This window comes from Salvelinus alpinus, chromosome 20 (genome assembly GCF_045679555.1).
Source record: "Salvelinus alpinus chromosome 20, SLU_Salpinus.1, whole genome shotgun sequence".
Lineage (NCBI taxonomy): Eukaryota > Metazoa > Chordata > Actinopteri > Salmoniformes > Salmonidae > Salvelinus > Salvelinus alpinus.
This window is the reverse complement of record NC_092105.1, coordinates 34,175,656-34,197,071: the sequence shown is the minus strand read 5'-3', so window position 1 is coordinate 34,197,071 and position 21,416 is coordinate 34,175,656. Positions and strand designations below refer to the sequence as shown.

General features: G+C 45.5%; 2 protein-coding genes and 2 pseudogenes across 3 annotated transcripts; 2 read left to right on the top strand and 2 right to left on the bottom strand.

Moving 5' to 3' along the window:
- The first annotated feature begins 35 nt into the window (after positions 1 to 35).
- Positions 36 to 2,113, top strand: LOC139547112 (lariat debranching enzyme-like; annotated as a pseudogene).
- A 1,530-nt stretch (positions 2,114 to 3,643) lies between these two features.
- Positions 3,644 to 9,288, bottom strand: LOC139546726 (ras-related protein Rab-5B-like). 2 transcript variants are annotated; one of them, XM_071355445.1, is made up of 6 exons: positions 9,135 to 9,288; positions 7,611 to 7,869; positions 6,855 to 7,006; positions 6,529 to 6,651; positions 6,290 to 6,383; positions 3,644 to 6,102 (listed from the first exon to the last, which is right to left on the bottom strand). In XM_071355445.1, exons 2-6 carry the CDS (start codon positions 7,771 to 7,773, stop codon positions 5,978 to 5,980), a joined length of 657 nt encoding a protein of 218 aa, XP_071211546.1. In that variant the 5' UTR covers positions 7,774 to 7,869; positions 9,135 to 9,288; the 3' UTR covers positions 3,644 to 5,977. The 2 variants fall into 2 exon arrangements, with proteins under 2 accessions (XP_071211546.1, XP_071211548.1); XM_071355447.1 differs by lacking the exon at positions 9,135 to 9,288 and adding an exon at positions 8,894 to 9,027 and having other exon boundaries at positions 5,602 to 6,102.
- A 3,707-nt stretch (positions 9,289 to 12,995) lies between these two features.
- Positions 12,996 to 16,063, top strand: LOC139547111 (tRNA wybutosine-synthesizing protein 4-like; annotated as a pseudogene).
- Positions 16,064 to 16,401: 338 nt separating this feature from the next.
- On the bottom strand, positions 16,402 to 19,305 carry LOC139546716 (gamma-crystallin S-like). Its single transcript, XM_071355432.1, has 3 exons — positions 19,032 to 19,305; positions 18,068 to 18,310; positions 16,402 to 16,883 (listed from the first exon to the last, which is right to left on the bottom strand). Exons 1-3 carry the CDS (start codon positions 19,047 to 19,049, stop codon positions 16,611 to 16,613), a joined length of 534 nt encoding a protein of 177 aa, XP_071211533.1. The 5' UTR covers positions 19,050 to 19,305; the 3' UTR covers positions 16,402 to 16,610.
- Positions 19,306 to 21,416: the final 2,111 nt, after the last annotated feature.

Here is a 21,416-nt window from a genome sequence, read left to right as displayed (position 1 = left end):
TGCGTTGCAGCCCAACCGTCTTTAACATTGAATCAATGTCCTTTTTTACAGGGCATTACGAGTTCCCTCCATATCCCAGAAACTCTACGCAGTGTTTACCACATCAGGAACATTGATGTCTTCAAACTCAAACAGGTGACTACCACTTACAAGGTTAATATATCATATTATGTCCCCCCCATTATATCATATTTGTCATCATGCCTCCCCTATTTTGCCACTAGATCCAGATGCGTGTGGATGTCTTCCTGACCCATGACTGGCCTCGTGGGATCTACCATTATGGCAGCACGGGGCAGCTACTGAGTAAGAAGAAGTTCCTGAGGCAGGAGGTGGAGTCCAACACACTTCGTAGTCCTGCGGCTGCAGTGCTCCTGGCCCATCTGCAGCCTAACTACTGGTTCTCTGCACACCTCCACGTCAAGTTTGCTGCCCTTATGCAGCACCCGGTGAGCTGAACTGACTACGGTTATGTAGCGAGACTGCTGTGGATGTTCAGAGATGTGATTCTTTCTGATTAATCAGAATTAAGATTCTGTGATTTTTGCATAATGCCAAAACAATATCTTCTTTATCCTGATTTTCATTGTTGTGTTGCTAGGTCACGGAACTGATAGTTCCTATGCAGCACTGGTTATATTGCTGCTCTGTTTTTCCCTTCAGGCCAATGGTGATGCTGCCCTCCGCACTACCAAATTCCTCTCACTGGATAAGTGCCTCCCCTACATTGACTTTCTACAGGTGAGAGAGGGTGATGACACGTGGCATGGATGGTGTGTGATTATGGTTCAGTTTCATAGATCCAGATTAAACCTACTCCTGAATTTATGGAGATTCTGTTCATCTTGGTCTGTGAAACAGCCTACTTGAAGATCTTGTTTTATGCTAGTAAGGGCTATAGGTGTCTTCTCTATGGTGCATGTCTGAGTTGATGCTGACTTGTAGGGTGTGTGTTTCAGTTCGTAGAGGTAGCAGACAGGCCAAGCTCATCCCAGGTTCTGGAGTATGATCCAGAGTGGCTGGCCATCCCGAAGGCTAAAAGACAGCCTACTGGCTGTCAGACCTAACTACTGGAACCCTCCACAGAACAACGGCCTGCACATAAGGTCAAATACTCACACTGTTTGTATTCCTCTCTCTCTCACACATACGACACACCCTGCTATCTCATTTAAACACCTCTTCTCTCACACACATATACATTTGTATACTTACAGACCACCCCTCACTTACACACCCACACTTAACTACTTCTGTATGTTGTCCAGGTGGGACATCAGTGTGTCTGAGGCAGCCATGATGGAGGCTGTGGGTGAACTGGGAGGTGAGCAGTCCATCCCAGACAACTTCAGCCTGACCGTGCCAGCCTACGATCCTGCCTGGCCCCCATCCCAGCTACAGCACCAACCCCCAGACCACCCAGCTCTGTGCCACCCAGGGCCTCACAGACATCTATGCCCAGGTCGCGGGACAGATGGGCACAGGAGCCCCAGAGCTGGAGGATGATGATGTCCAGAGTGGGGATGAACCCAGTGAGTACCCTATTGACACCTCAGGCCTGTCCAGCTCATACAACCCTGATGAGATTACCATAGAGGAAGAAGAGGGGGAGAAGGAGGGAGGAGAGAGAAAGGGTAAGGTGGAGGGCCCTGATGCAGTGGTGCCTGAGGGTGAGACGGGGGAAGCAGAAGAGAGACTGGACTCAGGGAGCCTCTGGAGAGCTACCCCCCCAGTCGCATGGTCCTGTACATGCTTGAGCCCAAATCAGACCCCGCTACTCCCTCTGGCCTGTCCCTCAACCTGCCTACCCCCTCTCACTCCTCACCCCTGGAAGGCCCCATGTCCGGATCCCCAAGCGCCCCAGTGGGAAGAAGGGGGACCCCAGCAGTACAGATAGCAACTCCAGGATCAAACGCAGGAACCAGGTCATCTACAAAGCAGTCGACGACAAGGAGAGTGAGGACTAGGGCTGGAACTGTTGTGAAATATACAAGATTCTCATGTTTTTATATTGATATTGTCCATCAATGAAAACCTATTGTCCTTCTTGATTGCAAACCAACAGAGAGCTGTTTTGTTAGGAAAGGGAGAGGGGAGAATCCCATGATGGAAATGTATGTTTTTAAGTCTAATTTCTGTTTTTGTAAATAATGACATTTTGGACAAATGTTGATTTCACACATTTTACTGAGTCGTTTTCTAGTGTGGGTCAACTGCAAAAGGGCTGTTGTAAACAAAACATAAAACAAGTATATCATGTGAAGAATGCAAGTTGATATTTATTGTCATGAATCTTGCCCTGGAGGCAGAACTGAGCGATTTCCGCTAGAAGTGCCAACTGCAAAGTCAAAATTAGCTATATTGTACAAATTCATGATAACTCAAACTAGTTTTTTGGTATTCATTTAAGGTTAGGTATTAGGGTTAGCAGTGTGGTTAGGTTTAAAATCAACTTTTGACTTTGTAGCTGTGCCAGCTAGTGACCACTCTGCAGAACTGCCTCCAGAACAAGATTCATGACGAAAAATGCTAACCTGTGTAAAGAACATGAATATGTTTGTACACTAATCAGTGTTTCCCAAACTCAGTCCTGAGGCCCTCCGTTGGGTGCACGTTATGGGTTTTGCCCTAGCACTACATAGCTGATTCAAATAATCAAAGCTTGATGACAAGTTGGTTATTTGAATCAGCTGAGTAGTGCTAGGGCAAAAAAACTAAACGTTCCCCCAGGACCGAGTTTGGGAAACCCTGCACTAAATAGTCAAATCAATTTTGAACATGAATCTTGTGTATGACATCTTTACTCCTGTACAAATTCTGAGATCAGGCCCATGTTCATGTTTATGCAGTGCTTTGTGACTGCCTAAACCAGTGGTTCGTAATTTATTTTGCAAGCCCCCTAAAGCATTCCAAATGTTCTTGCAACCCCCCCTAAATGAAAAACTATATCTCAAGCCTAACCCATGACAGAGACAAGTGGCACAACTGGACTAAACCATTTATGATACAAGCCCTCAGTTCATATTCACTGCACACAGGGCGCAATAGCACATCTTTATTGAACAACACTTTACAGAGGAGCTGAGGGGAGTTTGAGTCTTTCCCACGTTGTGTGGACTTCATCATTATTACACTAACCTGTGATCATAGAATAAGAGTTAATGAATGAGTGACTCATGGACTTATCAATTAATCATGATGACAGCCCATGAAACAATTAGCTTTTAAAATAAGTAGAGCTCATCACATAGATTGGTGTCCTTAGTGACTAATTCCAGCGTAATGATATAAGTACTCTAGTTAGTAAAATCAACAGTTTCAATAAAATTAGGTGACAAATTATACTGTATTTGACAAGAAGAGCTCCTTACAACTGTACAAAGAGCAGAATTACACTGTGCAGGAAGAGTTAATGATTACAAGCTAATGTTGAGGTCCAGGGAGATGCTTTACTTTTTAGCTGGGATGACTAACTCTGGAAATTCCTTTGGTCTCTACTGAGTTAAGTGAATCAGCTTTTAGTTTTCTTACACCTTATTTGTGGAACAATCTTCCATCGACCGTGTTTTTGCGGGTGATGTCATACCATATTTAAAAAATCACGACAGCTGTGATGGAAACAGGTAGTTTCGGTAAAAAAAAATTTAAATGGCGACAGAATTTGTTCGTTCGACATGGTGGGATCTTTTTTGTGTCTTAATTATGTGAGAAATGGTGGTGGAAACACCTTTATTCCCAAATATTGATATAATAACCATCATATGGAAGTAAACTTGAAGTCATGTGACGATATGGTGTGTCGTCCTCCCACTATGACTTGGGAAACCATGCAGTTTATTAGGCTACAGATGAAATAATATATGATGAACTTCACAGGGTGGTGAAAGCGCATAGTGATCTTGATGCTCCTTTCCAATAAATATCGAGTGTCTTATTCTGGTGACATGATCGACGCTTGACTGCCGTTTAACAAAAACAATTATTCTTGCTCCTATCCATAATAATCCCATGATATAATCTACCAGCCCAGCCTACCCACATATTCACATGAATCTGTCACCAATTGGATGGAAACCTAGCTAGTGTCTTTCTTTCTGTTTGCATTTTGATGTGTATATGTTCTGTCATTCTGGGCTCATCTGTAAAAGAGACCTTGGTCTGAGTATGACCCCCTGATAAAATAAAGGTGAAATAAAAAACGTACATTTCTGCCTATTGAACACGCCAAAGCAAACCCAAAACAAAGAACATAGGAAGAAAATGGGAGTAGGCACTTCTTGTTTTGTTTTTAAACCCCTCTTAAGCATCCTTATTCTTCTTAGCTAAGCCTTGGACACATCCCAAATGGATCCTTCCCTACACCAGACACTCCTGTAGATCTGAAACAATTGGAGAGGTGGAAGCAATATGGCAAAAATAATCCACCTATTTGGCCAAGTTAAGCAACTATTATAATGCATTAACCTTTCTGATCTGTTCAGATCTACATACATATGTCTAGGGGTAAGGGTCAATTCAGAATCCATCAACAGAGTGAGTAGCTCTGTCACCAAAGCTTGCCGTCTCGCTCCAGTGCTTTGAACAGCATCAGCTCATTAGTCACTTTAAAAGCTTTTGTTTACAATGTTTTCAATTACATCAACTCTTAAGCAGTAAGAAACAAGACAAATGAGGAACAGCAGAACATATCATGTAGATCATGGCCCTTGCATTCACAACATGACAGGCCAGATACCAGATGCATTGGTTTCCTACCGACTGCAAGTCTAGAGGGGTTTGAGTAGCCTGGTCCCAGATCTGCTTGTGCTGTCTTGCAAACTCCTATAGTCATTGTTGAGCAGAGAGAGACAGATCTGGGACCAGGCTAGGGTTTGAGATCAATACCAACTATAAGTTATCACTATGAGGGGCAAGAAATTTCTCCTGACCATGTAAACTGACCAGGTGAGACTATGGCCATGGATATCACCAATTGTGCACTAGACAGTGGATTGATTGCTAGAAACAGTGAAGGTTTCCAGTGAAAGCCAGACAGACATGGCCTAGAGCAGACTCACTCAGTCCCAACAGGAAATAAATACTGGACTCTGGGTTCTTCAGTGTACATCTACATCTGTGTGTGGGAGATAGATAAATGAGGAGGAGAGGCCTGGATGATACCAGACGGGCACTGGCAGCATGATGTTTCACAACACCGCTGCTCTGAGGAGTAATAATAATAATATAGCCTAGTAGTTCAAATAAATAAAGGGCACCAGAGGAAATAAGGGCGTCAGAAGAGGCAATAAACCGTGGTTATCCTGCCTCTGTCTTTTGGGATTGTGGGTAACCTGTGCCATCTAACATGGGTTACTCTATCTGTAGGGACTGGGGAGTATCTGGAATGGCCCAGGCCAAGGCTTCAGGGTTGGGTTAAGGTTGTCCAGGCTGCCTGAGGCTCATGCCAGAGGAGGGTGACGAGAGGGCATTTAATACAGCTCTGCCCCTCTGTGAGGTGCACAAATGGGAATACTATAGGGAGGGAGTATGACCTGCATCCCATTCACTCTTTCATTCCCTCATCCTTCAGACTCCCTTGCTCCATCTCTCCTTTCTTCCCTCTCTGCCACTCAAGAACTGACACTGCAGCGATTGCATAATCAAATGGAACCATGATTGAAATTAAACGAGACAGACAAAATGCAAAACATCCACAACTAGCGCTCAATACTATACAAAGTATTCACTCTCTCACGCTCTTTTTCCTCCTCATGTCTGTCAGTCTTTGTCCAAAATCTCTCTCTGGCGTCGGTTGGTGAGGCAAACACTCATAAAAGACAACCGTCCAACTCAAACTCCCTCTTTCTTTCTTCCCCTCTTTCTATTTCTCTCAATAGCGGTCTGTCCGTCTGTCGATGGGAGGGAGGGTGGAGGGGGTGTCCCCCTGCCCGACCCCAGAGGTTGGGAACAGGGATGGCAGGATGGCAGTGAAGCAGTCCTAGTTCCCTCCTCCTCCTCCACAGCAGGATCGGGTGTTGTGGGCTTCAGGATCCTGTAGGTTCACTCCCCGGTGTCGCGCTGCATGTGTAGGATTCTGGGTGTCCGTTTTGGGCATCTTTTTGGCTGCAGAGATAGTGGAACACACTTTGTTAGAGGCCAATAATAATGTTTGTTATTATTATTTTGAACTATGCCCTGGAGTTTTTCCTGGTCATGGAAAACTTTTTTATTAAGCCAATAGTTGATTTGAATATAAATGATTATCCCTAGAAGTCGCCCTATAAATTGTTGGGAAAAGATGGGAGCTCACCAATGGCCAGGAAAAGTTCGTTGACATTCATGGCAGTCTTGGCAGAGGTCTCCATGAAGAGAAGTCCAGTGTCTTCAGAATAGGTCTGGGCCTCCTGTCAGGCAACACATAATGAAAAGGCTTTCCATCAGGCAACCATCCATCAGTATTGGGAATCCCCAGTTAGAATTCAAATGTGGTATAGCATTAAGTCATTGTATAGCCTTAACATCTTAAAGAGTCAGTGTTGAGTACAGTACCTCATACTCCACTAGTCTCTTCTCAGCCAGGTCCGCCTTGTTGCCTGCCAGAGCGATGACAATGTTGGGGCTAGCCTGCCTCTGTAGCTCCTTCACCCAGGCTTTAGCCCGCTCAAACGTCTCCTACAGGAGGGCAAAATAAAGACCATAGGAGAGGGACAGAGGGGAGAGGTGAGAAAGAGGAGTCAGATACAGTGCCACATTTAAATAACATGGCTATGTTCACATGATAGAGAGGGCTAAAGCTTCTATACAGTACAATACATTAATTGTTTACTCTTAAAGTTAGCTCTGAGCATGCATCTTTGTGGTGTGCTGATGACTACCGGCTTGGTGATGTCAAAGACCACGATGGCAGCCTGTGCCCCGCGGTAGTACATGGGAGCCAGACTGTGGTAGCGCTCCTGTCCCGCTGTGTCCCAGATCTCAAACTTCACGGTAGTGTCGTCTAGACACACAGACTGGGCCAGGAACGCAGCTGAGAGAGGGAGAGAGAGAGGATGAATAACTCATGATGTAAAACTTTGTCCTTTCATCTCAGACAACCCTCCCAACTTGATCCAGGAAATCTCGCACAGTGTGCTTACGCTGCAGTACTCAAGGACAAAAAAGCTCCTCAACAGCTTCTACCCCCAAGCCAAAAGACTGCTGAACAAAAGCCACCGGACAATTTACATTGACCCCCCCCCCTTTTGTACACTGCTGCTTCTCATTGTTAATTATCTATGCATAGTCACTTCACCTCCATTTACATGTACAAATTACCTCAACTAACCCGCACACTGGCTCGGTACCGGTGCCGCCTGTATATAGCCTCGTTATTCTTATGGTGTTACTTTTTATTATGACTTTTTACTTTAGTCTACTTGGTAAATATTTTCTTAACTCTTCTTGAACTGCACTGTTTGTTAAGGGCTTGTAAGTAAGCATTTCACGGTAAGGTCTACACTTGTTGTATTAGGCGCATGTGACAAATAAAGTTAGATTTGATTTGAACAGAGTTGCCCAGACGTGATCTGGGGCCAATAGTGTGCCCGTCAACTTCTTCCCTCCCCTTATTCCCCCATCCCATCCCCCATCACCTCCGATGGTGGTCTCCTGGAACTCATCAAACTGTCCCTTGACGAAGCGCAGAACTAGGCTGGACTTTCCCACTGCCATGTCTCCCAGTAGGACCAGTTTAAACTGGCATATCTTGGTCTGGGGCAGCGTGCCATTGGGCCGGCCACTCCCTCTGGTAGCCATGGTGACGGTGGAGGGTGGGGCCTCCCAGTGATGGGAGCTTAGACTACAGGGATCTCTAGGATGTGAAGTCTTTCTCTACCTCTCCTCTCTTTCTGTCTGCAGATGAGAGAGAATGACAATAGAGGGAACTGTTATGTAAAGCATTGCTGGTAATGGAAAAAGGAAAGAGTGGCTCACATGACAGCAGGTGTCATTCAGTCTGGACAGGTGGGTAATTGTTTCATCTGTATGACTTGATTATTACATGATCTGCAATAAAGCCCATCCACACAAATCTAGAGTGACTGACATAAAACACAGGCTGAGGATGTGCGCTAGCCTGCATTATAGATCGCCATAGGAATCATAGAGCGGTCAAAACAAGTGGAGGTGTCGACCATTCCAGGTACAATTGATAGGACAAAATGGTCATGTCTGTCATTCGCACCAATGACGGGTGTGTGTTGATCTCCCACTCCCCACTGTCACAAGTATCCAAACGCTGTAATTTCAAAGTTTGTTTCATTATGGTTATAAATAATTTACGACTTGTCAACTGGATGAACTTTACAAGAATCGTGTGCTCAAAGGTCATACAGTTTTTTTTATATAGTCGCCACAGTTGCTTCTCACCGACTACACCATGCAGCATCACCTGCCTTGTGGAAGGCACTATTTGTCAACCAATCATTAGGGTGTTTTTGTTTCACCCACCCAAACGTGGCCGAATATGTGACTGAAACAGGAACCAACTTTGCGGATTCTAAAGCTACAAGGGATACAAATGAAAAGTGATATTTGAGACCCCTCTAACCAATGAATTGTACACACGTTATATTTCCAGTTTGTGAGTGCGTGATATGGGGGTATAGAAGTTTCTTTAGACAATTATACAGAAACACTTTTATAAACAATAGCAGCTATGTTGACTCTGCCATGTTGATCTGAGCCTTAATGTTGTAATACCACTACATTGTCCGACTTTCGGCTGTCATCTCCGCCGACTTCACCCGCCGACTTTCGTCTACTGTCGGCTTCATGGGGCTAAGCCCTCGAACACACCCATTGTCATATCAGGGGAATGACTGTGCTTTCACCACCAGAGATCAACCACGTATGTGGCTTTGCCATTGTTAATTACCTGCTACGCATTTAGCTTTATTTTTCTTTTACATTGGAGAATAGGAGGTATGCAGGTATTGTCCGTTTTATCTGTTAATTGGTGCATCTCCGTAGAGAATGGACTCCGTTGTAGCCAAGTCATTTTGATGCGGATGAACCAATTCGGCCCCAGCTCTGGTTCGACGCCCTTCTCTTTCAGCCTTGCGGATACATGTCCCATGTAGCCTACACACGGGGAGTATAAAAACATCAATACATACCAGTGACAGTATCGGCGCTGTCTCTAAAACGATCTAAGGTCCCAGTCTTGAGTCTTGACTGTTGACAATTGATCTACTGGTAAAAGGACTGTTAACGCTTCCTGCAAATTCGCGCAGTCGCAGTCGATGCCGCATTCTCGATTTTCTTAAACGGATAGATAACGGCATTCATCCACGTTTTAGTTCACGTCAGGTGCAAAGGTGCCCACTCTCCCAAAAATTCCCCAAAATATTTCATTGAGTAAAATATTTGTATTTGTAAACCGCATCTATGGAAGCGCATTCCCGCCACAAAAAAACCAAAACATTTGTAATGTCAAAAGGTCGTTATCAAATATACTCCTCAATAAGAGGAAGAGCGTTTGATTTGACTGCTTGGGGGCAAAGTTCCTTTATTGGCATGGGAAACATATGTTTACATTGCCAAAGCAAGTGAAATAGATAATAAACAAAAGTAAAATAAACAATACAAAAGGGAAAATAAATAAACATAAATACCACATCTTCACCAACAAACCGCCCACGAAGGTCAAAGTAAAGTCTGTCAACTAGACACACACACACACACCTGGACCAAACTAAAGTCCATCAGAAACACATCCCCTCTGACCCTCTGATACACCAAGCCCTGGGTAAAAGACTCCTCCTCTCCTCTTCTCCGCCTTCTTTCATTCCCTTCTCACATTATTTCTCTAAATGCACAATAGGTGATGAGATCGTGACCCTGTAGGTCACAGTTCAGTCTGTAGCAGCATTCCAAACCAGTTCATTACCTCTGATCCTGTGATGTCACTGGTATTCTTTCACAATGTACTGTATAGCGTATAATATCTTGTTTTATGTCAGAGTTGGTGTGTATTCTCCTCATACCGAGGGATCTGTCTGTGAATGGGTGGTGAATTGCATTGGGCAGGCTTTTGTTCCAGCCCAGCACTAGCACACCTGATTCAAAATATCAACCTCACATCAAGACATTGACAAGCTGTATAAGGTGTGTTAATGTTGATACAGTATGTAACTTACAAAGCTTGTGGTCTAAGGCACTGCATCTCAGTGCTTGAGGCATCACTACAGACACCCTGGTTCGAATCCAGGCTGTATCATAACTGGCTGTGATCGTGAGGCCCACAGGGCGGTGCACAATTGGCCCAGCGTCAATCAGGTTTGGCCGGTGTAGGTCATCATTGTAAATAAGAATTTGTTCTTAACTGACTTGCCTAGTTACATTTAAAAAAATAAATATATATAGCTCTCCAGGACCAGAGTTGGCCAGGGCTTGGGAAGTGTGTGGAAGGTCTGGGTTAAAACAAGTATGTCTCTCTTTTCAAGCTTTGTGACTGTTTGTATCAGTGGAGGTGAGGGGACGGCTTATAATAATGGCTGGAATGGAGCGAATGGAATGGCATCAAGCACATGGAAACCATGTGTTGGATGTCTTTGATACCGTTCCACCAATTCCGCTCCAGCCATTACCCCAAGCCTGTCCTCCCCAATTAAGGTGCCACCAACCTCCTGTGGTTTGTATGTATTATGCTCCTCTGACCCAGATGCTATTTTAGCACTCATTGCACTTTGACTAGATAAACTTAAGAGACACCAGACTGCAAGTCATAACGTCACCATAGGAAAAGGGAACAGCAATGGTAGTCTATTTGTCTCCCCTGTTCTCTTCCTCTCCTTCTCTTCCTCTTTCTCTGTCTCCCTCCCTCTCTCCGTTTAAGAGAGGATACTGATCCAAACACTATGAAACTGAAGTGTCTGCGTGAACTGAAAGACTGACATTTTTTTTGAAAGTTTGATGTGATTTGACTGAAGCAATAAAGTTGACTGAGACTTTGGGTGTCTTGAAAAGCGCTTAAAATAAAATGTATTATTTATTATTGTGTTTGTTGTTTGTTTCTGATGACACTGGTGAGGTCTGTGTGCATGAGGGCTAGTAATGTACCATGCTATGTAGGTCAGTGCATTTTCCTGCTCCCTGCTTCACCACAAATCTCAAAATGGACTATTCATAACTAATGCTTATAACTAGTGTTTATATATACAGTGTTAATATACAGTGGAGATCAGTGGTGTAGTGGAGGGTAAATGCAGTTTACATACCTTTTTTATTTTGTGAGAGGGTTTACCCACCTTTTGTGGAAAAATGTATTTTTAAGTATAGGGAGAGTTACTTTATTCACCACGGACAGCAATCGTAGTTTACCACTACATCAATGGTAGAGATCATGTTTTAAGATTGTGAGGGTTCTAGCTGAGGACATGTTCATACACAACACTCTGGTTTCTCTCTTTAGAGATGGTATCTTGGTAACTTTCTCTCTCTCCAGTGCCCTCATTTATCAACCGGGTGTACATTTCTTACTAAATTCTGCCATATGTGGAGATTCAAGGATTTGTGTGCACCAGAAATTATTAGGATTTAACAAACGGTCGCACGCAATATATAGGCATGCTTTATTGATAAATCAGAGCCATGTTATATTTGTGCGCTACAACCCAGCTTGGAAAAAGCCCTCCATTTACCTTTTATGGTAACAAAAACACTCTCATTTGCTGTATGATTTGGAAATGTTGGAACTTGGCCATGTCCGTTTCTTAAAGAAGCAGAATATCAGATTTTATCACGTTTCTGTAGAGTTGAGGGCAGAACGTTTTAATCTGTTGCAGTGACTGGGGCGGCAGGTAGCCTAGTGGTTAGAGCGTTGGGCCAGTAACCAGAAGGTTGCTGGATTGATTCCTCGAGCTGACAAGGTAAATATCTGTCGTCCTGCCCCTGAGCAAGGCAGTTAACCCACTGTTCCCCGGGTGCTGTGGATGTAGATTAAGGCAGCCCCCCACACCTCTCTGATTCAGAGGGGTTGGGTTAAATGCGGAAGACACATTTCAGTTGAGTACATACATTCAGTTGGACAACTGACTAGGTATCCCTCTTTCCCTTTCAAACAAAAAATGCATGCCCCCTATAGTGAGTACCAAACACTGATTGTTTATTGAAGAATTTGAAAGTAAATATCTGCCTACATCCCACACTTCCATGCAAAATATGAATTGTTGTTCAATACATGATAGCGTTTCTATCTCCTGCCTTGGTATAGACTCTGGGATGAAATAGGCTAGGTTTACTGCCATAGGTTATTTATTTTACCTTTATTTAACTAGGAAAGTAAGTTAAGAATTCTTATTTACAATGACGGCCTACCCCGGCCAAACCCTCCCCTAACCCGGACGATGCTGGGCCAATTGTGCGCCGCCCTATGGGACTCCCGTTCACAGCCTGTTGTGATACAGCCTGAACCAGGGTCTGTAGAGACACCTCTAGCACGGCGTTGCAGTGCCTTAGACCGCTGCGCCACTCGGGAGGTTACCGGTCTATTTCATTTTGAACATGGTTGGCTATTGAATGAGCGATTAATAAATGGTAGAGTGGGAATAAACCAGTCATGTCTGAAAAGGAGAGGCATGCTGTGCAATATGATTATGATTTAGGCCTATATAATAAAAGTAAAATCAATGTATTACTATACGATCTTCTTACCAATGGCAAATGCATCTGTTTTATTATTAGGCCTACGTTTTAATTCTGACATTGTGGCTGTGGAAGCTAGTGACGACCAACTCTGAAGTCACCCCATTGAAGTTGAAATGTAAAATGGTTAAGGTAATGGTAAAGATTAAGGTTAGTTAAGGGTTATGGTTAAGGTCAGGGTTAGGGTAAGATTAGGGACAAGCGCTGGTCAAATGTCCTCTCAGAGCATGCAGCCCGTTTGAAATGTAATCTCCACCCTCACCATTGGGGCAACCAATCACATAATTTCTGCCTTGGGGCAGATCTGCCTCCAGAACAAAATTCATGAATAAAACGCTAACCTGCCTCTGGCGGGGTTGGTGGTGTTCGAACAGGACTTCCTGGCGCAAAGCTGCTCTTATCAATAACAAAACTCAGCTGAATAGTGCCTGGATACACTTTCATCCTGACCCACAGGTACACTATGTATTACACTACACACAAGTAAACATACGCACACACACACACACACACACACACACACACACACACACACACACACACACACACACACACACACACACACACACACACACACACACACACACACACACACACACACACACACACACACACACACACACACACACACACACACACACACACACACACACACACACAGTGTGAACACTATGCCGAGTGCTGGCCTGTGATACATCTAACAGCTGTGTGTGTGTCCAGACCATGTTTATGTTCATGGTGGTACCATCTGCTAGGGGTGGATGTGAGAGAGAAGCCCCAAGTGGAAGAGTCTCTAAGTGGGGCTGATCTAGAGTTCCCCTACCCTGCTATTGTCTAAAGTGGTGCTCACCTACATGGAGACACAGTGTGAGAATGGAGTGGAATGTGTGTGTGTGTGTGTGCGTGGACATGCTTTTGTTTGTTGGTTTGTTCATGTGTGTTTGTGTGTAAGGGTGGTGGATACCTGGTATCCATGTTAGAATTAAGTGTAATTGTAGCAGCCTCCCCTGGCTGTGAGGCCCATGGTTGGGGAGCTGTGTGTGGAGGGTCTGGGGATGGCCTCTATGCCCCTGGGTCCTGGGCTGGTGCTGCTCAGTGGGGGCTCAAGCTGCGGGGGTAGAGAGGATACTACAGCCAGGGTCCTCATCAGAGCCAAGGGTGGCTGGAGATGTGCCTGTGTGAAATCATCCAATGACTGGGGTAAGAGGGTTCAATGGATTTGGTCAATGGTACTATTAGGGCATTGAGTTTTCCAACAAAAACTGTGTTTTGTTCTGACCAGGAAAAATTCTGGGCTCTAGATATAGGCTATAGAGCCCGGAGTTGTTCCTGGTCAGGTTCTGTTCTCCTCCCAGGTGTCATGCTGTATCACACAGTAACATCTGTTCCTGGTCAGGTTCTGTTCTCCTCCCAGGTGTCATGCTGTATCACACAGTAACATCTGTTCCTGGTCAGGTTCTGTTCTCCTCCCAGGTGTCATGCTGTATCACACAGTAACATCTGTTCCCGGTCAGGTTCTGTTCTCCTCCCAGGTGTCATTCTGTATCACACAGTAACATCTGTTCCCGGTCAGGTTCTGTTCTCCTCCCAGGTGTCATGCTGTATCACACAGTAACATCTGTTCCTGGGCAGGTTCAGTTCTCCTCCCAGGTGTCATGCTGTATCACACAGTAACATCTGTGCCTGGGCGGGGAGCTGTGGTGTTTGGTGGCCGCTCCTCCCCACTCAACATAATCAGAACCCTTCCTCAGAGTGACCTATGACAATGTAACCTGCCTGACCCTGTTGCCCCTGATGGCCAGAAAATGACGTGTAGTGGCAACCCGCCTCAACCAAGATGGAGGCACACTCTGACCATGGGTGAGTACCTTTAAACACTGATCTTAAAGGTCCAATGCAGCCATTTTTATCTCAATATCAAATCACTTCTGGGTAACCTTACTGTGATTGCTTTCAGTTAAAATGGTCAACAAAAATAGTTCCTTAGCAAAGAGCAATTTCTCAAGAAAGAATTTTGCTAGGAGTGGCCTGAGTGGGGAGGGGAAAACAGAAAACTAGCGGTTATTGGCAGAGAGGTTTGGAACTCTCTTTCTTATTGGTCTATCAACTAATTTCACCAGGCAGGCCAAAACACCATTCTACTAAACAGGCTGAAATTTCAGGCAGTCTTTTCAAACAGCTCTTACGCTAAAAGGGCATTACCCACTGGACACAGACGTCAATTCAATGTCTATTCCACATTGGTTCAACATAATTTCATTGAAATGACGTGGAAACAACGTTGATTCAACCAGTGTGTGCCCAGTGGGTATCATAATTTTCACAGTGTTATTCTAACATCATAGTGTGGACATATATATATTTAACACAGAAAAATCACGTTTTTGACTGCACTGAGCCTTTAAGTCAGTTTTTCAGAACTTTTGATGCCCACTTCCTGTGTCTTGATGACCAGTGTTGGACTGAGGTGTTTTTAAAACTTTGCTGTTCATTATATTATTACCTCCTGCATTACCCAGCCGTGGGGAACATAGCCTGCCAACAACAAATAAATACAATACCCACAGAACTTTGACTATGTGTTTTTGCAGATTCCTATTGAGGGCTGAGCCTCGCTTCTCCCATTCAGCCTGTCCATATGAAGGAGGGGCAGTGATCTGTGGAGGTGATCTGTGGAGGGTTGGTTAGAGAAAGTGTTCCACTGGGGGATACAGTCTTACTGAGGCCCACCACCACAGGCTTCTGCTGGGAGAGACTACACCTCCAAATGTATCCCCCAGTATCCCCCAGACTACTACAATGTAGTCCTCCTCTAAATGTGCCCAGGATATTGTGCTGCTAAATCAAAGGGTTGTTCTAACACGGGCACCATCCTCTGTTTATTCCCACAGTGTCCATGGGATTGGTGATTGGCTGATGTTGGTGGGAGGGGTTTGGCTGCAGGACGAGGGCGTTTTAGGGGTTGCTGTTACAGATCTGACCAAAAGGGGCAGTGTGGAGCTCAGCCTGGACAGTGAGTACTGTAGGCTTTGACCAGTTATATTACATCCATGTATTCACTGTAGTGCACACAAGGTCACAGACAACACAAACAAAATGGATTCAATGTACACACACACTGTACATTGAATACATAAAATTAAAATTAAAATGTATTCACTGAGTGCCAACTGTCATCTCTCTCTGCCCTACCCTTCTAGTCTGCTGTACCCTGGCCTCTCATGCTGCACTCCTTCTGCTCGGCACTCCTTCTGCTCGGCACACCTTCTGCTTGACTCTCCTGGGCAACTCTGACCAGTCAACAACGATGGCTCTGATTGGTGGTGAAGGAAACTGCTTCTCTGTTGTGACTCATCACAACCCTCACCCCATCACTGTAGACCTGAAACCTGTTCTGTAACTATGAGACATGGTCGCTAGAAGTATTCTTTGTGAGGACATTTTTGTAAAGTATCGACTTGGTAATGGAAAGCTGGGTACATTTCTGGCACTGGAGCTGTGATGCATCAATAAGATATCTTGGCATCTGTCATGATGACATTGTCTTATTAGTTCACTTGATATTCCTTATAGCTTGAACCAAAATTATTCAGTGGCTAAATTCCGCATGTAGAAGTTGCTCTCCCTTTGGGCCGTATCAGTTCAGGGTCATACATTTTGGACAAAAGAATACACCTCCTACCTTACGGCTTCACACATTCACTGACACAGGCACAAAAAAATGCCAACATTTTCAGATCTGCTTACCAGCCAAGTTTTTATTTCAGGAGAGAGACCTCAGTAAAGTCACAATTAAAGGACTCAAAGTTATAGCCTAGGCGTTATTAAAAATCAAGAAGTATTAGGGTTATTCAAAGTCCATATTATGCATATTATGTATGATAATAGTGAGGTTGGGTTTGAGGTTGAGGTTGGTGTTGAGGTTGGTGTTGTTGTGGTCAGGAGGTTCACTCAGTGAAGCGTCTGAAGGACTGGACAGTGGGACTGACTGCACCCCAGTCCCCAGGCTTCCTGTACTCTCCCTTCTCCAGGAAGTACTGGCGTCCGCGGTAGTTGGGGTGCTCGTAGAAGACCCACCAGCCATCCAGGACCTTGCAGGAGTACACCTCCCTCCAACGGTACTTCTCCAGGACTGAGGGGCAGTCCTCGGTGGCCTCGAAGGCTTGGCCCGCAAAGTCATCCTTCTCATACAGCTGCATCTTGTACTGGGTCCCACAGGACTGTGGGGGTGGTGGTGATGGGGGGAGGGGTGGTGGTAGTAGTGGAGGTGGAGGCGAGGGGTTAGTGCAAGGGATTGGGAAAAAAGGGGGAGGGGATGTGGGGTAAGAGAAAGGGGGAAGGAGGGATATATAGGGAGATGAGATTCTTACTCAGCAACTTCTGGTTTATTTTGGGGGCTAGGATGTAAGGATAGTTAGTAACACACAAGGTTTGTAAAGTATTGTTGTGTGTTTGTCGATGTTCTGGTCGACCCAAAATGCATTTGTCTACCAACTCATCGCCAATCCAATGTTTTTATACTCTTGAGATTGGTCCGAAACTGAACGAACCATCATGAGAAAAGAAACATATATTTTTATAACATGCTGTATTTTTTTCACTGCTGTTGTTTGGGCCGTTTATGGCTTCCTGTGTTACAGAGAATATTTCCACCACCATATTCTGCCCCATAGTTGGAAAATCTATTGATTCTACAGTAGAAGTGTAGGTCTGATTCTTCCTGCCAGCTCTAGGTCAGCCAATAGCGATCAGTGCCACAATCACTTGATCAGTGCTATATGCTGGTATTGAACTCCTTTGACAAAGCCCTGTGTCCTGGGTGAACCGCCACTGTCACTGTTCTGTGCCTGGCCTCATTGGGATTGGGATGCCTAATATGCCCATCTGACGAACAGTCAGAAATGGTTTACTTGCATATACCTGTCTATACCACTTTTGCTATCACTATAATAGCTATTCTTGGTTTTTCTGTTGATCTATGAAATTACTATTACAATGTATAGCCTACCCTGTGCATTGAAGGGAAGTGTACAGTGTTCTGTGCTCTAATGAAGCAATAAGGCCAGAGGGGATGTGGTATATTGGTCATATACCACAAACCCCAGAGTTGCTTTATTGCTATTATAAACTGTTTACTGACATAAATAGAACAGTAAACAAGTATTTTTGCGTCATCACTGTGATATATTGTCTGATGTACACATGGCTGAAATGCTGTTTCAGCCAATCAGCATCCAGGACCCAAACTACCCGGTTTATAATACAACATACGGTACACCCCATTCAGACAGCTCAGCATAGACCTAACAGACATACCCCATCTAGATACTGTTATTGAAGAAACATAATGATATCTCTTTTCGTTCACTATAATGCTCTAGGACTGAGGCAGTGGCAGACTTACAAAGTGGATCATTTTGCAGGAGCTGAGGCGGTCATTGAGGCCCATCCAGCGCAGGTATTCAGGGTACTCTCCCCTGGTCAGAACATACTGGTAGCCCATATAGTTGGGCCTCTCGTACACCACCCAGGCTCCACTCTCCACACGGATGGAGTTACAGCGGCTCAGGTAGGAATGGAAGTCGGTGCAGTCGCTGTCACACTCATAACGACGGCCCTGGAAGTTCTTATCCTCGTAAAAGACAATCTGGACGAGAACAAAAGAGACCAGAGTGGAGTGAGTGGGTTGAACTTAGGTTCATATGCTTGATAAAAGCTCTGCACTGCACTGTAGGTACCTTTTTACACAATGAATTGCTTTTTCCAACCTACCAAAGAACAAGTCAATCCACTCAACCCATTCCTGATGCCTTTCTTTGCAGCTAGTGCTATTTCTAAAAGCCATAGATGTGGGTAAGCTCATCAGTTTGAGTTAGTCTTTCCATCACAGAATAACTCCAATGTAAATATTTTTGATGGCACTTGAATGCCAAATCGAAGACTGTATTTATAATAAAATGTATATGGAGGACAAACAGAGATTATGTCCATTTCTGCAGGACACCAGTGCTGACAAGCTTTAACCAGCATTCCATCTCACAGATGGGATTGAGCTGTGCTATCTGGCAATAGTGCCCTCCACTTGTATACCAGGCATCACACAGAAGACTATTACACGAGTATTATTACAATTACAATTCTACTATTACGTTGTTATTACTATGGAAATGGCCAGCAGGATAAATCAGCCAAGTTTGACAGAAAATATGAAAATGGGCCATCCCATAACTAAACCAAACACACCACAGAAAATCACTGCTATGCTACTGCCATAATCACTATCCTGCCCACTATACTGTATCAGTAGAACCTGTTCTGATGGAGCCAGTGATTGCCCAGAGCCAAGCGGCCAAATCCCTGTTACTCACCCTGCCCATTTTGGACATTGTTTGTGGGCTAGGCTTGATAGATAGCGGTGGTCTGCTGGTCTCCCTGAAGTCTGGATGCCTCTGGTCCTGCCACCCAAGCCCTTTTATATACCCAGCCTCCCAGTTTTTTAAACAGTGAGTGGAACAATCGCTTTGTCATGAAAATTAGATCCAAAAATTGAGTCAGTGATTCTAGTGCTATTCAGTTTTTCCAGAAAAGTGAAGCGGGATTACGGCATAATGACAGCATGGTGAGAGTGCCCATTGACCCCCTCTCTGCTGGCTTGCTGAATTGCCCCCCAACTCATCTCGCCCCCTACATCCACCAAAACACACACCCTCCCTACACGCCACCCTGCCAGCTTGCTCCCATCACCCCCACCCCAGCCTATGCCCAATGTGCCTACCACCTCAGGCCAAGAGTCTACCAAATGTGCCAAATTCTGCCCAGATGCAGAGATATTGTGCCCCCATTGTTTAAAGTGTCACAAGTTCTCTTCAGGCATATTCATGTCTTCAACTAAACACAAATGGGGGAAATATGTGTGTGGATGAACTTGGAGGCATTCATTAGACATTTGAAATACGCAAGGTCCATTACACTAGAATACAACCAAGAAGCATGAAAATCTGTCAAGCATGCAGGTCAATCACTCTTCCCTTCCTCCTCTAAGGCCAATGAATGATTCGGAGGTGATTGTTCAACATCTGCTCCTCCTTCTTAGCCAAAAATAGTTTATCTCTATACATTTTGACTGTGCTACAGCTAATTGTAATGGTTTGTGATTTGTCCAACAGTATAACTAAACATTAGCTGAGGTCGATATACAGGGTGTCACGCCCTGACCATAGTTTGTTTTGTATGTTTCTATGTTTTGTTTGGTCAGGGTGTGATATGAGTGGGCATTCTATGTTGTTTGTCTAGTTTGCCTATTTCTATGTGTTTGGCCTGATATGGTTCTCAATCAGAGGCAGGTGTTTGTCGTTGTCTCTGATTGGGAGCCATATTTAGGTAGCCTGTTTTGTATTGTGGGTTGTGGGTAATTGTTCCTGTTCCTGTGTTTTTTTTTGTTTTTTTCACCGTTCAGGACTGTTTCGTTTCGTTCTCGTGTTTTGTTGTTTTTGTTAGATTATTCGTGTTCATTAAAATGGATAATCATCACGCTGCATTTTGGTCCTTCTTTCTTTCTCCTAATGACGAACGTTACAGAATCACCCACCAAACAAGGACCAAGCAGCGTGAATGGGAGGAACAGCGCTTGGTGGAAAAATGGACCCGGGAGAAGGATGAGTGGGTAACAACCTGGGAGGAGATAGAGAGGTGGTCCATTGATCCAGAGAGAGTGCCAGTGCCCGCCTGGGATTCTATGGAACAATGCGAAGAGGGATACAGGAGAATGGAGGAACGGCGACGATATAAGGGTACACGGCTAGCACGGAAGCCCGAGAGGCAACCCCAATAAAACATTTGGGGGGGGGGCACACGAGGAGATTGGCTAAGTCAGGTAGGAGACCTGAGCCAACTCCTCGTGCTTACTGTGGGGAGCGTGTTACTGGTCAGGCACCGTGCTATGCGATGGAACGCACGGTGTCTCCAGTGCGCATTTCTAGCCCGGTGCGCTCTATTCCAGCTCCTCGCATTGGCCGGGCTAGAATGGGCATCCAGCCAGGTAGGAGAGTGCCGGCTCAGCGCTCCTGGTCTCCAGTGTACCTCCTTGGACCAGGATATCCTGCGCCGGCTCTGCGTACTGTGAGTCTGCACAGCCCTGTGCGTCCTGTGCCAGCGCCCTGCATTTGCAGGGCAAGTATAAACATCCAGCCAGGACGGGTTGTGTCAGCTCTACACTCTAGACCTCCAGTACGCCTCCAGTCCAGTATGCCCTGTTCCTCCTCCCCGCACTCGCCCCGAGGTGCGTGTACTCAGCCCGGTACCACCAGTTCCGGCACCACGCACCAGGCTTACAGTGCGACTCCAGGGTCCAGTATGCCCTGTTCCTCCTCCCCGCACTCGCCCTGAGGTGTGTGTACCCAGCCCGGTACCACCAGTTCCGGCACCACGCACCAGGCCTACAGTGCGCCCCGTCTGTCCTGAGCCGCCCGTCTGTCCTGAGCCGCCTGTCTGTCCTGAGCCGCCCTTCAGTCAGGAGCCGCCTGAGCCGCCCTTCGGTCAGGAGCCGCCTGAGCCGCCCTTCGGTCCGGAGGCGCCTGAGCCGCCCTTCGGTCCGGAGCCGCCCTTCGGTCCGGAGCCGCCCTTCAGTCCGGAGCCGCCCCTCAGTCCGGAGCTGCCCCTCAGTCCAGAGGCACTCCTCAGTCCAGTGGGGACCTTTATTAGGGTTGCCAGTCCAAGGTCGGCGGCGAGGGTCGCCGCCCGTGCCAGAGCCCGTG